This window comes from Polyodon spathula, chromosome 6 (assembly GCF_017654505.1).
Source record: "Polyodon spathula isolate WHYD16114869_AA chromosome 6, ASM1765450v1, whole genome shotgun sequence".
In the NCBI taxonomy this organism is placed as follows: domain Eukaryota; kingdom Metazoa; phylum Chordata; class Actinopteri; order Acipenseriformes; family Polyodontidae; genus Polyodon; species Polyodon spathula.
The window spans coordinates 6,284,354-6,301,000 of NC_054539.1; the positions used below are offsets into that span (position 1 = coordinate 6,284,354).

Genomic DNA, 16,647 nt, shown 5'->3' on the forward strand with positions numbered 1-16,647 from the left:
AAAACACAATAACACAAACGTGTTTGTTAAAAACTAGTCAACTATCTTTCTAATCTGTTTGAGAACATTAGACTGATAAGACTTTCAAATACAGTCAGCATTCGGACATCCGTTGCCCAGTCGCGTTTTACTGCCCTTGTATTAAGAATAAAATCAATCCCCATTATATAGATAACAAATTAATTCCCTTTTTTTTCTTGCAGGCCAAATCAGTCTGTCTTTATTGTACAGTTACACAGCGCTTCCTCCAGTTTCATGCGATGAAAATGTAGCAAAAAAAAAAGCTAATGAGACAAGCTACGGTAATGTAAAAGTTAATCATTAAAAGGTTTTAGACACTGGTGCATTTTTTTTTTTTAAATCTGTTATATTCAGTTGATTTTGTGCATTTCCATTTGCAAGTGAACTGTGACATTAGGACCTTATCAAGCACTATATTCTGCAATTTTGAAAAATACTGACTTTGGATGTCAATTCTGGAAACGTCTTTTTTTATTTTGTAATCTTTTGTTGAATTGCTTTGCTTTTTACATTTTAAGCAGTTCTGTGCATGGGTAAGATTTTGATTTCATTTTGCTGCTGGGTTTTTAATTTTTATATACTGCTACAATACGTACTTGATTTAAAAGTATGTACTGTAATACAATCCACGTGTCCAGTCGTCTTTTTGGCAAGTGATATTTTCAGAATCACATCTTTCTGAATTCTGTTCTATTGAAAATATAGTACTGTAGCAGCAAAACCAATTACAGTACATCTAAATGGAAGCCTACTCATTTTAAAACACAGTCCTTTCAGCTATGTGTTTTTGACATTGTATTTTTTGTGTTCCCTGAAAAAACGGACAAGTGTTGGAATAGGCCGAAATGAAATAATCAGATATGCGTCACTCTCTAACCGTCACTGAAGCCAAAATTTTATAGGGTCGGATATGTGAGTGCTGACTGTAATTTAGAATACAAAATCTTTATGAACACTTTTACTTTAGACTTGTGTGTTGTGATTCATCCACATTAGAATGACTTAATCCATACACAAAACACAAACCCCAAACTATACTTAAAACATACTGTTTCCTTAAATAGGATTCTTCTGCCCTCTTGTGGTCACAACTATTGTCTTACAAATCAGCAAATGCAGTCTCAAAAACAGAATTTCAATGCAATACATTTTGTTTTATTTTTATGTAAGCATTCTAAAATATTCTGAACCAAGAAGACACTTTGTAGTAAAGAAATACATAAAAGAGGTACACATATCATCTGACTCAATATGAATGTACAACAGGTGTAAAACATACATGTAAAAATGTATATATGTTTAATACAAGAACATTCACATATTTATCTAAAAGTGTTTTGCAAAAGGACATACCCTTGAAAGATATTATCTTATTTACTTGACATGGATCACCCCATCTCCATTTAAAATACACATTTTCATTTCTTTAATATTGTTTCAAAATTGTAAAATACAACAAAAAATATATTAAAAGGGTTAATGTGTGGCCGAAGGTTTCTCACTGATAATTTACCCTTTCTCAGTCAAAACAATACATACAAATATAAAACCATAAATGAATAATGCCATGATATTTACATCAACAGTTTGTGGATTGTCTGTATATTTGGTATTATCATCTGCTGTTACCTGTTAGGCAGGCTTTTGTGCACTGTATCTTTGTACATAAATAAGGTTCACCAGCCACTTAAAAAAAAAAAATCTCTCCCCAATTCTGCCCCTCAAGATACAAATTTTTTTTTTCTGTATTAAAAAGAAAAATGACCATTTCACCAGAGAGAAATGGTTCTACAAATCACAATGGGCACCCCTTTTAATGGTACCATATCAGCTTACTCAGCAAATACGTTTTGCTATCAGCACCTGCCTAACAAAGCACTTAGTATTGCTCAAACTGCAAGTTCATTTAAAAACAGAACGACACCCATTTCCCAAAGGGCCGGTTCAAAACAAGCTCCCAGCCCATCAGCAGCGGCACATCAGGTCCACTTCAGAGAAAGAAAATGGTCTAAATCAGCAGTAAGGAACTGATTGTTTACAGCTCACCTTCTTCATCTTCCTCATCCTCATTCACTTTTTCTGATGTGACTCTCAGATTAAACTCCCGGCCGTATTTGGTCTTCCCTTTGTTGAGGATCATCAAGTCATTTTCATCCAGCTTCCATTGGAGCAGCCCAACGTCCTGTAGCGAGGAGAGATCAGAGACCAGTTTGCCAAGATCTCTTAGAAGACTTGGTTCTGGATCCAGCTCTTCTTTACTACTGAGATCCACAAACTCCAGCCTCCTCAGCATCTGCATTGCACCGAGGAATCTATGCCAACCTTTACTGGAAACACAGTTGTCTGCCAGGTCCAGATGCTGAAGATCTGTAAAACCTCCACTCTTTATTGAAGAAGCTTAGGAGAATAGATGAATGGAAAATAAAATTATAATTTGCATTTTAGTAAACAAAGAAAAATTAAATTCCAATATTTCTAACAGAAATTCATTAAGTACTGTATTGTGCACAACCAAGCAGATGCCAATTTAACATTGATTTTCTGCAATGTGTTGTAAAAAAAAACATGTGGCAGGGGGCATGAGCAATAGGGCTCAGTGAGGACAGCACAGCACTTCATGCAATATTCTGGTCCAGCTCATCAAAATAAGAGGCATACAAACATGAACGACTGAGTTAATAAAATTGCGACATGGATAAATAAAGGAGACTAAATAAAAGTAAAAACTTCAATTCAAATGTTATCTGTGTTCATGTTATCCTTTATACATTTAGAACTGCAGCGATCAATAGAGCTCAGACAAACTGTGAATCAGACAGACACAGTGACTTTTTCAGGTCAAAAGGCTGAAGCCGTAGCAGGTGTAGCACAGAAACATGAGAAAGGTTTTAGGAGTGCCATTTACAATAAGGACTTAAACTGTCTTTTCATTGAAAAAAACAACTGTTCCTATTGCAGGCTGATTTGAAGAACTGCATCAAACTCACTTCGCAGGTGACTGAAGACTGATTGCTACCAGCCTCTCTCTGGGCCTTCAGTCATGAATATCTTGTATAGGATAACCTAAGCTTGGCTGGGACCAGATATCTAAATCAGACTTTAAATGCAGCACAGGGCACAGCAGTGCTCCACAAGGATTACTGTTTTGACCCACTCAAAATCCAAATGTTTTACTCCTCTAAAGATCCATTCGATCATAAAAGGGAAACACATTAGATAACTGTGCACTGCTTACTGTATATCTGTTAGTGAGTCATAAACAAATTATATTCATTAATATGATTAAATTACATGCATTAATAGCAAGGCAATTATAGATTAAACACAGGATTTCCTGCTTTTGTAGGTAAATTATTTAATTCATATTGTATTCACATGAAGTTAAACATCGATTAATGGTGAATACAAATAAGTGTGGAATGAAACACTAATTACCACTTAGGTACTCAGAAATATAATTGTAATTACCAAATAATTACTACGCCATTACAATGTTATAGACTGAATTTAAAATGAAGCTCATTTGTATGTCTTGCCTGTGTAACTCATGGTTGAAAGACTTACTTAAGAGCTCAATGTTTTCATCTGTGATACCCCACTTTTGCAGTCCAAGCTTTCTTAGCCATGGCAGGTGTTCCAGGAGCTTTATCAAACAGTCCTTCACATTCTTTCCCCATGGCAGCATCAGCGTGTGTAGGCTGGGCAGATTTCTTAATCCATCAACTAAAAATGCAAATCAGATCAGCTTCAGCTTGCTGTTCACTATTCAAAATATTTTCTCAATGTAAAATGTTATACTTATCTTACCTAGCCCTCCAACACAATCACTTGCATATTCCTCCAGGTGATTTTCAGATAAATCGAGCACTTGAAGTTTTTGAAGGTTTTTCAGATTTTGAACTGCAAAAACAATTAGACACGGCATTTGCTGAGAATTCTTTTGATGATGGTATCAAAATTAAACAAGTGGCTTTCTGCAATGATGTGCAGAATAAACACTAATATTTGTAATAGTGACATATTTAGCATTCTGTTTATCTATACAAAGATACAAAAAGCTATGATGGCTTGGTACAATGATGCTCCATAAATGTAATTTGTTATTACACTGAACACAGTATGAATCAGATGTGACTAAGTGACAGATTTATAAGATAATACTGGCTTTACAGAAAAAGGTCCTGCAACAACTGCACAAACTAATGCCACCAAGATCACAAGGCAGACACTTTTCTGTAGAACCAGAGTCACTCCTTAAACATTGTAAAAAGATGACTGTAATCTTCAGATTATATTTTTAGAACCTGCTTGGCTCAGTTATGTATGTGACAAAGCATATAGCTGTGGAAAACAAATTCGACTCCCAAAACGCACAGAGGAACACTAACCCAGAACTGTGACAGCCTCCTTTGTTAGACAACAATCAACAAGTTCCAGCACTTCAAGTCTGCATCCAGCACCAGTTGCTGCCTCAATAACAGAAGTGAGGCAGTTTCCAATTCCCGTCAGCAGAGACAAGTGCAGCACAGCGAGCATTTTCAAATGCTTCATACCCTCAGCTGTTTAGAAAAGATCAATAGGTCAGTGGTGGAGTTACTTCATTTGTATGTTTTGTACACTTCTTTCAAACTGTTGTGTCACTTTGATAACATGCTTATTGGCTTGTCTATACCCCAGTGAAAGAAAAGCTGTCTGCAAAGATGACCATCCATAATGTTAAAAACCCAATCATAAAGTAAGACATTCAGAAATACATTCACTACCTTTTTTTTTTTTTTTTAAAGTGTTGCCATCTACCAAGTCTTTGCCAATGCTGCTGTTATGTAATTGCAAACATGTTCCACAATCAACGCTTACAGTATCTATTACATTTGTTGCTCTAGCCGTCTACAGTAAATGTGTTACTTGCTGTTACTTCCTTGAACAAAATGTTTTATTATTGTAGTTTCATTTCACAATCCAACTCTATTCCTATTATGGAATAAAAGTGTGCAGCGGTCTGCAGCTCCTTTATCTAATTCATCCTGCGCTGTTATACTGCTGTTTCCCAACAAAACAGAGGACATTTACCCAGTTGTTTAGCATCTGATTCAGCCATCTTTATGTTGTTTAAGGTCAACTTCTTAATGTTTTGTAGGTTTTGTAAACGGTCAATAAATCCACCTGTAATGGTTTAAATGCAGACAAATCTGATAACAATGAAATGCAGTACATAAACAAACAAGAGTGGTGGGTGTACCGTACAGTAGCATGAATTCAATGATGTTTAGCAGCACTGTAAAAAGCATCAGGCTTTGTTCTCAGAAAACAGCTTTATACTTGATGTACCCTAATCGAAAGTGAAACTGGATCACGTAAATTTATGTAAGCTTAAAACAACAAAACTCAAATTTCATAATCCACAACTGAATGTATGAACATGGTTTAAACTATCCAGTTCTGCACGAGTCATGACAACTGTATTGTTTATTTTGAACTTACTTCATTCTGGGAATACTATAATGATGATTGTGTTCTTTATTTGAAACAGACTTCATTCTGAAAATGCTATAATTAAACTGAACAACATCCTTAGACAAAAAATCTTTTCACTTCTAGCTAACCTTATTATTGTTACTGTCAAAATGAAGCCAACAATTCTAAATGCCAAGGCCAGCACACGAATGGAACGGATCTTAATAGTATTTTAGTATTTTAACCAACCAACATGCTTTGAAAACCTCTCAAAAAATGAGCAATAAAGAATCATTTTAAAGTGGTGGCTGTCTTAACTGGCTCTGAATACCTACACACGAGACCCGTGACAATCAAATAATAATAATAATTAAAAAAAAAAAACTGTAGATAAATACCCTCTAATCTTTCAGTCTGCAGGTCGCTGATGTATAAAGTTTTCAAATGCTTCATCAAAACAACCTGCTGTTCATCTGCTAATGTTAGAGGAGTTGCTTCAATGACAAGCTCATGTATGTTCTGTTCACACCGTTTAAGAATGTCCTGCAGCTTCCCACTTATACCACTGCTTCCGGTAATGTGAAGCCTAAGGCTCAAGGCAGAGGAGCAGATTTTACCTAAAGAAATCCTATCTTTTCTAGGTAACGTTTGGAAGTCCTTCAGTGAGACTTGCATGGTGTTAACGCTGCGACTCCAGTCATAAAAAAGAGGCACTGCCTGCTCTGGAATGAAAGTCTTTTTTTTGTCATGGGTCCCAATTTCGGAGCTAATATTTTTCCCAAACAACTCCAGTGTGATGAGACTCAATCCTTCCAAGCAGTTGGGCAGATATTTAAAGAAGTCAAACAGGTATGAAGGGATGCTCAGATTACTGATGTGCAGCCTTTTGTTGCGAAAGAATGCTTCAAAATCCGCACTCAATTCAGACTCTGAGTGGCTTTCAGAAAAGAAGTTCAGGGCACAGACCACAAAACGGTCCATGTTCATTTCCTGGAGCTTTTCAAGTTCTTCCAAGTTCTGAGGATCTACGGTCTCCTCATTGTCTGATGTCACACTCTGCCCGTCACTGATCGGAGATATTCCCATAAGACTTCCATGGTTGTGAATGTTTGCCATGTGTTGGATCACAAGTTTAGCAGCCTTCTTGGAAGATCCACATGTGTACAGCAGTAGATTGTAGTACTTGTTATTAATATCTGAAATATTGTCAATCTGACACAAATATCTGAATCCTTTTTCTACCTCTACTTTTGTGCTGGAAGTAAGTAATGCATGCAGTCTCCTACCTGCTATGTACTCCTGGAATGATTTGTGAAAGAACTGGTACACTGGATTAAGCACATGGGAAGTGTATTTGTTAAGAAGGCCTGCTGCCAATAAGACCTTCTCGTGTTGTTCAGACAACAGTTGGCCCAAGGAGAAACTGAACTGTTGCTCAAATATCCCGTTCAGAGCTAAATCCCCACAATTGTTAATGCTCTGGAGGACCAATGAATCAGAAAGGCCCTGGGTCTTGTATCGGTTCTTCTCGACCATAAGATCATACAGTGTGCAGAAGAGAGCAGTCTGGGTTTTGGGAATGATGTTGGTCTCCCCCATTCGGATGGCACAGGAGATGACAACAAAGAGGGGTGTCTTCATCAGTTCCTGCATGGTGCTTGATTCTTTCAGCTGCAGCAACAGGTCAGTGGCCAGCTCTGGCTTCAGGACATTCTCGATGAGGACCTTGGCACTCTCTTCGCTCAGGTCCCCGATTTCTGCAACCGTCTCAGCGATGTTGCGCACCATCTTAACGGTTTCTGTACGAGTAGTTACCACCACCATGTTCTTGAATTTACGCTTCTCCTTAATCAACGACTCCATCTCTGGGCAGTTTTCTGGTTTAAACTCATCATAACCATCCAACAGGAAGAGCACCTCCTCCTTCAGCTTCCACAAGGCTTTTTTAAAGGCTTCCTTCTCTATGTCATAGGGAACCCTAAGCAGCTGCTCGCAAACTGTGTCATATATCCCTCCTTTTGCTCCACTCAAGCTAATGAAAAAGACCAGCCTGAACTTTTTCAAAGCTGGACATTCCCCGGAGGCCCAGAGCGCAGCTACTCTCTTCAGCAGAGTTGTCTTGCCTTTGCCAGCTTCCCCTTCAATGACACTGGGGTTCTTGAATTCACTCAAAAGCTTTGTCAGAGTTACATGCCCCTTCCTGTTATTCATGGTATCCTTTTTCCAAAACACAGCATCTGTGAATGTTGTTTCTAAATCAAAAAGGATGTCTATGTCTTCTCCAAGAGGATGAAACTTTTGAAAACAGGCTGATGTATACAACTCCTTCAAATCCTCAGCTAGCAAGTCTAAGCTATGTTGAGTTGCCTCCTTGGCTGAACCTACTGTGAGAAGAAAACAAAAAAAGAAGTAGTATTTGTGAGACCAACTACCAAAAGAACATACTTAACATTGATGACCAACCTGATTGGAAGTAGAAATCAACTACTCTCTGTAATGTACACGTTGAATATGGAATCTGTCCATCAGCCTGATCCTGTTTTTAAGTAACAAGCATTATAATTAAACATTACAATATCCATTATCACTTATACAGTATAGGGGTACTGCATCATTCACACTATTACTTTGAGTTTATGATTGTTAGCTACTGAGTGTAAAAAGTTGAGTAATCAACAAGTCGTTTTTTACATTGGGTACAAAGCTAGGTTTGTTTTTGTAGGAGTTTGAGGCTCTCTGGAATAAAGTGACTGGGCAAAGTGGGCATGGATTTAAGGGAACACGAGTCTGATTGCTGTGCAGTACTTAGGGCAACTATAAACCCTGTAGCAGTTAGAGAACTGCCAAAAAACAGCACAAAAAAGTACATTGACCACTTACATCTCCCTTGCAAGTCCTCATAAAGGTAGTAGTCATGCTGCTTAAGAGATTCAACAAAGCTGCTGATGGCTGCTGCTCCCTTTTTCTCAATGATAGTAATCAGTTGTCTAGCAGCGTCCTGTGCCACTTTCTCACAGTATATCAAGTCTCTCTCCTCTTGACCTAAAATGTTTTTGGAATAACAGTCATCCACAATCTGCCTGCAGATTGTCTTCCCCATTCTTTGGATAAGAGCCACATGTTTTGTCTTGATAAAATCCACTGGTAGAAAAAATAAATAACAATTTTAGGGTCAAAATTTTGAAGAATACAAATCATAAACACTTCATTAAGCTGTGAAATGTATATATAATGTTATTAATAATAATACTATTGGTTTTGCAATTAACAGATTATGTTTAAATGACTTCCTTGGTCTCTACCAAAGCACCATTGATAACACTATGTACCACAGTTTTTGTTCCTGGGTAGTAAGTGTTATTTCCTAATTGCTTATGCCTCAAAAGTATAGAAAATGGCTATTATTCCCCACAAACTTTGCTTTTGTGACCAGGACAGTGATATTTCAAAATATCACTATTTCCAATGGGAAAACGGGCACATTTTTGTCTTTTCGTTCACATAAAGTCAGAAAAAAACAACATATGAATCCAAATTAACATGTATTTATACTAAAGTAATACAAAAATGACTACAAAAGATTTAGAAGTGAGTAGTTTTGAGATTTACGATTATACTGTAAAAAAAAAAAAAAAAAAAAAATTGTTACAGTGTAATGTGTGTCTGTTGAATGTCTACTGAAGTTATTGTTATTTTTTTTTTCGGATGGCCTCAGATGTTTCATTAATGTGAGACCTGCTTTTCCTAGGTGTTAATCTGAGTAATACTGTTCAGGCCCTTGTACATCAGAAGATATATATGCTTCAAGATTGATTCCTTCTCCTCCAAATGCCTCTCACACATATGAAAGCAGGCAGAGTTGGCAAGTCTTAAAAACAATGCAAGCAAATACATCTTTAAATGGGTACTTTTGTTATGTATGTGCTTTTAAAGGTTTCCTTTTCCTACCACAATTGAACTGTTTACTAAGCTGACCATTTAGTAGCACTGGTTATTTAGCTTTTCAATGTTAACAATACCAGTTATATATATATATATATATAATATAATATATATATATATATATATATATATATATACACACACACACACACACACCGCATCAAGAATGAATGAAGAAATTTTTAGTCTACGTGAAGTGTCTTTAGAAAACTTTTGTTTCGTTTGTTTTTGTATAAATAATGTCCAAGGTTTTAAGGTCAGCGTAGTATATATATAGTATAGTCATTTAACGTGCAATAATATAATATATGGTACATGACTGACCTGGACAAGAATAAACATTAGTAATTATGAATACTTGGCGAACTGACGCTAACACATGTATATATATATATATTCGATATATATATTATATATATATATATATATATATATATATATATTTCTTAAGAGTTTCACTGCCGACAGGACTTTGAAACTTGAGACTGAAGTTACTCAAATTGAGTTTAAACTTTTTTTAATTTAGTATAAAATTGGAATATATATATTATATATATATAGTTATATATAACGTTAAATATTTCTAATAACAAACGAAAAATTATGTAAAAACGTAGTTCGTTTATAAACAGAACAGACATCAATTTTGTTTGTCTGTTTTTTTACAAAAAAAAACTTAAAGAGTAGATGTCAGTGTCATCTCAACAGTCACAATTATTTTTATTTTTTTTATGATAATAATAATAATAATAATAATAATAATAATAATAATAATCCACTAGTAAATACCGATACAATGTTTAAAATAAAAGTCAGAAAGACTTACCAAATCGGGAAGTAAGATAACCCAGGAAAACAAGCTGGCCTACTAACTGTTAGTCCTGCCTTGGTTCCTGTAACACGCTTTCACCACATTACACGCATTGTAATGCTGCAATTGTGCACAGAAACTTAGTTAACTTCTGGACGGGGAAACAGCACTGCCGATCCTTCAGCATTGTTCCCAAGACTCACGAGAAAAAACAACAAAAAAAAAAAGTTTTTCTTAGTTTAACTGGCAGGGATATGATGATTCTATAATTCTAATGACGTAAATACACATTGACATCAGTCAATCACGCAACCCGTGACACTCAAAAAATGAAAGTGGACTTTCCAACTTTGCACTTCAGGATTAATGTTTCTCTAGGGTGACATTCAAGCGGAAAAACCTGATGGACGGTAGCGGGAGGAGCCAGTATTTATGTAAACAACAAAACCTTTATACCCTCTTAGCTAACTTGCAGTACATTTCCGGGTATACCGCAGTAAAGGCATTTTCAGTTCTATTTACTGTAAGGTTGTTTTGGTGGTATTTACTGTGTTTATGATAATTGCAAAACGCGCTTTAGTGCTTCTGTGTTTGCCCTTTCAAATAGCAGATAAAAAAGGATGATTTTTTTTTGCTACAGTATAATACAGTTAACTGCTGTACATTTTGAAATACTGTACTGTTAAACTACAGTGACCACCATTGTAAAACGTTACAATACTAGTCTGTAACATGTCCGACAAGTCTAGTATGGTAAATTCAATTTCCAGTGGACAAGCCCGAATACAGATTACAGGCAGCAGCACCCTTATTACTTACTAGACGCGGTAGCTGACGTCAACTTCCGTTTTATATTCGTAAAATCCTCAAGTCTTTTTTTTTTATTATTTTCCTGATGCGAGTTTATCTGAGTGGCCCATTTTAATAAATAACAGGGTTGTTTTATATTAAATATTATATAAGCAACAACAGTTAATAAATACAGTTTATTTGCAATATATATTTCCTAGTATGCCATATTTTCTATATGTTCTTTTACTGTTCCTCAAGGAAGATGGTGGTGGAGAAGACATCAGTAATGTGTCAGCTGTGTGTTATTTGTGTGTCTTGCATACAGAAGCACCTGCCAAACAAGGGGCTACTATCAGCCCTCTACAAAGATCTTAAGTCAAATGAAAAAAACACCCACCAAGTCTTAAAATAATTAGTCTTTATTTAAAAAGTATTACAAGTGTTTTAGCATTGTGCCTTCAATGGTTTTCTTTCCCATTGTGACTGAAACTACTATATTTTTATATACAGTATTAAAGATTGCATTCCTAGGATGCCATTTTCCCAAACAAATTGTTAGCTATCAAAAGTGTGTTCTACATACAGCAGGTGTTTCCAGTTTATGGTCCAACTGGTGTGTGTTTGTTCCACAAGGGTGCAAACTGGACTTTCAACCCTATAATGGAATATATGGTTAAGGACTGTAAGCTGCTAGGACTGTTGAGTTACCACTGAGAGCAGGAAATGTGTGAAGCTAAGTATCGTCGTTTAGCAGAATCAATGTGTCATACCCTGCAATAAGGAACATTTCAGCTCTGCAGACAACCTCACGAACTGTCAACACAAAGGATTTTAACATCTGTGATAAACATGCTGTGTATTAACCTTTGTTACAGAGCAGTTACAGACACAGTAATGCTGTGGTCTGGCAAGGTGAATTATTTAATTTGTAATGTAAATGTTACAGTATTATTATTATTATTATTATTATTATTATTATTATTATTATTATAGTAGTAGTAGTAGTAGTAGTAGTAGTAGTTTGTAGTAGTTGTAGTATTTATAGCTGTATATTTTAAAACAAATGCATATACTACACATATAATATTTTGTGTAGTATTTATAGCTGTATATTTTAAAACAAATGCATATACTACACATATAATATTTTGTGTGACCACAAGTGGTAATCCGAACTACCTGGACTTGCCATTGAGACTAATCTGGGGTGATTTTATCCCATTCATCTTAGAGAGCAGAATGTCATTTGGTCAGATTCAATGTAAGTGGATTTTGCTTTCTTATTTGTCTATCTAAGATGCCTCATAATTAAGTGGAGTACAGTAAGACAGGACAGAGGGAAGGAGACGGTTCTTCACACACAGTGGTGAGGGTATGGAATGGGATGTCTGGTCATGTTGTTGAAGGAGACATTTCTTCACACACAGAGTGGTGAGGGGATGGAATGGGTTTCCTAGTCATGTTGTTGAAGGAGACATATCTTCACACACAGAGTGGTGAGGGGATGGAATGGGTTTCCTAGTCATGTTGTTGAAGGAGACATATCTTCACACACAAAGTGGTGAGGGGATGGAATGGGATGCCTAGTCATGTTGCTGAAGCAGAATCACTTGAATCATTTAAGCCTGACTTGATAAAGTTCTGAGATCAATCAGCTACTCGGAACCAGTACATCCGACCTCTTCCACCCCTTATCTGAGGAAGTATAGCAATGTTGAGTGACAGTGTCTGCAATTTAATTAAACAACTATGACAGCTCATTTTAGTGATTGGATGCCAACAGTAACACATGCTTAATAATTACTTTTGTATCTCAAGTCAGTAGTGTTTTCATATTCTTTAATTTTTGTCACATCCCCTATTCATTAGCTACAGTATGCCTAGATTATAAATACATTCCCTACCCACAGAATTACTGAATTTAAAAGCACAAGAGTTTGATAAAAGATGGCACAAGTGCACCCTTCTACGATAGAAAAGGTTCCTATAGAATAGCTCAGTGTGAATTTGTGTTGCACTACTTCTATATGGATTCAAGAGAATTATGGACAAATTATAAGTCTAATAGTGACCTTTCTGAAATCCAATTCTGATGGCCTTGAAGAGTTTGGGCACTGCGGAGGTTACTTGACCAGGTTTGAAGATCAATCGTCTAACATGGCCTTGTGGCCTGTTAAAAAACCAGAATAGACTAATGAAAGTGACCCCCTGCAAGGTCCCAAGTGCCATTTATGAGTATGGCCTGACAAGGAAGAATGAAGCAATACTGTTTCCTCACACACTGTTCAAATAGGTGTTGCTAGCATTCAATACTTAATCATCAACAGCATGAGCAACCAAACTTTTATCATACTGTATAGCCTCATACCAGAATTAGTATGTAGGAACAAGCACTTTACATTAACCCACATTAATCTCACATTAACCCACAGACTTTGTCAAGTTTTATCAGAATATGCTACAGATGCTACTGTTATTATTGTGGGCATGCATTGTGCTGCGTGAATCAAAGAAGAGTATCAGGGGCTCCTGGTTTTTCAGAAAGACAGATCCTTGGTTCGTTTCCACCCCTTGCAGAATATTTCGTAGGGATGCAGACTGTGGTATGTCTCATTTCCTGCGAAATAGTTTTTGGTTAAGTATATGATAAACTACAAAGCGGTATGCAATTCAATATATTAACGTAACATTATTCAGCAGGTTTCATTCGACTTTATGTAAAGTTAGTTAATTCTATAGGGTAATGGAAAACCTTTGGCCTTAGCTGAAAGTTTATCTGGGGTTTTGTCATATCAAATCTGTTGTTTATTTAAATGGAATATAAAGGCAAGCTATGATTGGAAGAGGAATGCAAATACAAAGACCTGATCAATAACATAAGCAAGGAAGGTATGAAAATGAGTTTTAGCACTTTAATCACCCCCATTTAGTTTCAATGATTGTATTTGGATCTGTTATTTTGCTTTTTTATTTTTATAAATGACGTACATAAAGATCTTATGAAAATACAATGCTAAAAAAGGCATACAAGTTTTTAATTAAGTGGTTTAAACGCCATGCATGTAAATTAGGACATGAACCACTTAGATGTGTAATGCTATGCACATGAACTATATTACAGCATATAAATACAATTAAGCATACAAAAGTGTGTGCTACAAAATTCAAATGATTCTTTTTTGTACCTTCGGGCATTTCGTTTTTCCAGTTGATAGACTCTGCTTTGCATCTTGATAGCTTTCCAAAAACAGTTGTGGGACCGATAATACTTGCTCAGGACTTCTAATCTGAAAAGAACAACGACATATATCCACATGATATCAAATCATCTGTACTAGCTGCAACACATATGAAAAGCTTCTTACCCAAGCAGTTTTGAAGTTTAAATGCAATACACCACTTCTAATTTTATTTATATTATGGGTGCTCGCCTGAACTTGGTGCTTTATTGTTAGAATCAATATTTTAAAAAATGATCTTTAACAATTATTGTATTATTTTTTGCTAAGAGAACCTCCTAGATAATATCATCATTAGAACATTTTGTAAAGTCAATATTTCCAAGTTTATTGAGCATAATCTTTCAGGATAGGCAGCTTAGGTCATTGACTTGAACCGGTTTATTTACCATTCAGTGCAGTACTAATTCTGTTTCCCACATGCTTTGAAATTGGCAGTTTTTCCTATTATTATTCTGCACCTCACACACTTCCTACATGTTGTTTATAACTTTCACTGCAACATGTAGGACAGCTTGGGGTGTTTTTATTTATTTATTTATTTTTTTCCCAGAATAATAGATTGTATCATTGGATCTCCATTGTTCTTATTTGTTTTGACTCAAGAGGTCCCTCTTATTTGATGCAACAGTTATTGTTTTATTCCAATAATTATGCTTTCAGGTCTGAACATGTGTAACGTGAGTAAAAAAACTAAACCAGGTTCTGTCTCTTTTGGGCACAGAGCTGCTGTGGCTTAGAATGGCCACCCAATCTATTAAAAAAAAAAAAAAAAGCCTGCCTAGTCTTTATTTATTTGAGGATATGATCAAAACACATTTAAAAGCCACATGTAATTGTTTCATTTAGTTCTTACTGTTTTCTACAACTAATATTGTCTTTTGAACGGTCAACGTATTGTTGGATATGTGACGTACCTGTAACTAGAAATTAAACGTTGAACTCTGATGCCCCTTGTGAGCTCCCCTAGACAACCCTTGTAAAAAAAAGATTATTCATCTCACCTGTTTTTTATTTTTCCAGGTTATATATTTTTAAATAAATATCCCTCTCACTCACCCTGTACATAGGAAGAGACTTGAAAATTCCAGGTGCCTCTCCATACCCTGATGTATACATTTCCAAATGACTTTTCTTCAGTTGCTAAAAAGAATGCAACTGTATCAATTAAAAAAAAAACTTTAAAAAAACTATTTGCTCATGCTATTTGGTTCTATGCTAGATTAATTTTACTCCAATGATCTATATGAAGTTGGGTCTTGTGACCTGCTGCACAAGAAATAATAAAACAGTTTGAAGCATAAAAAGTTATAATTTTTACCTTTGGTAAAGCCAGGTGTTTAAAGAACTTTACATCCTTGTCTGCAACTTGTGGCTTAGAAATCTGCTGCTTCTTTTTGTATGCTGGCCTAGAGACAACACAAAGAAATAACCCAAAGAATAAATAAACACATAAATAGAACAGAACAGAAATTATATATCCACATTTCATAGTTATGAAAAGTCTTTCTCTATTCATAATATAGAATAACAATAGACTCTGAACTGGAAAAAAAAGAAAATAGCACTTCTCTCTGGTTCTTAATCTTATATTGTATGCATTTTTCTTAAATAAATAAATACATTTAAAAAAGCTATCAAGGTCAACATTAATTGCCACCCTTGGCAGTCTCTCAGAGAGAGTCAGAGGATGAATATACACAGAGACTGAACTTTCCCAATCCACAGAGGGTAGTGTCCTCTGAGCAAAGAAATTGTCAATGCATTATGGGTAGAATAATTCTGCAGTTGACCTCACCTGCTCCGTGGAATTATAGTAGGTTTCGTTTTCAGGGTTATCTAAAAAATGTACATTCTTTCTACAATAATCACAGAGTTATATGTGAAAAAGCAACCAGCACACACCCATACTGTACATTCCCCACACTGATCTATAGGTCAAAAATTGGTATAAAATGAACAGTTTACCAGAATATACCCAAGCACGATCTGCATGGTAGTCTATGATAAAGGCTTAGAGAAGATTTGTGAGAACTCAAGACAGTTATTATAATAATAATAATAATATTACCAATTTGACTTACATCACAGTATATGAAATTTAACAGCACAATATCATAACAAAATTGAACCGGTACACTGCCTCAATGATGGCACTTAGCAAAACATTGAATTAATTCACAGCATGTGGATGACAAACACAATCCCACTGAGCAGACCAGCAGTTCATATGCCACTGGTTCTGCAGCAAGGGTATTACATTGCTAAATTGTGAGTATGTTAAAGTTGCATATTTGAAACAGTGTGAGGCTACAATTGAAAAAAAAACAAACAAAACATTATTTTATTACATTTAAGCAGAAAATAATCGCTTCAGCACTTTTCCAA

The 16,647-nt window shown here is 35.6% G+C and overlaps 2 protein-coding genes across 4 annotated transcripts in view; both read right to left on the minus strand.

Annotated features, from left to right (window-relative positions):
• Positions 1-1,498: 1,498 nt before the first annotated feature.
• Positions 1,499-8,484, minus strand: LOC121316731 (NLR family CARD domain-containing protein 4-like). 3 transcript variants are annotated; one of them, XM_041251854.1, is made up of 9 exons: positions 8,356-8,484; positions 7,939-8,011; positions 5,874-7,859; positions 5,092-5,184; positions 4,410-4,580; positions 3,829-3,921; positions 3,586-3,744; positions 2,344-2,418; positions 2,080-2,203 (listed from the first exon to the last, which is right to left on the minus strand). In XM_041251854.1, exons 1-9 carry the CDS (start codon positions 8,389-8,391, stop codon positions 2,172-2,174), a joined length of 2,718 nt encoding a protein of 905 aa, XP_041107788.1. In that variant the 5' UTR covers positions 8,392-8,484; the 3' UTR covers positions 2,080-2,171. The 3 variants fall into 3 exon arrangements, with proteins under 3 accessions (XP_041107787.1, XP_041107788.1, XP_041107789.1); XM_041251853.1 differs by having other exon boundaries at positions 1,499-2,418; XM_041251855.1 differs by lacking the exon at positions 2,344-2,418.
• A 4,597-nt stretch (positions 8,485-13,081) lies between these two features.
• The window catches only part of LOC121316631 (WD repeat-containing protein 64-like), a 61,277-nt gene continuing 57,711 nt past the window's right edge, over positions 13,082-16,647 (minus strand). Inside the window, exons 25-26 of the mRNA XM_041251672.1 lie at positions 14,206-14,307; positions 13,082-13,190 (exon numbers count right to left, since the gene is read on the minus strand). Coding sequence (XP_041107606.1) covers positions 13,082-13,190; positions 14,206-14,307 — 211 coding nt within the window. The remainder of the gene's footprint in view (positions 13,191-14,205; positions 14,308-16,647) is intronic.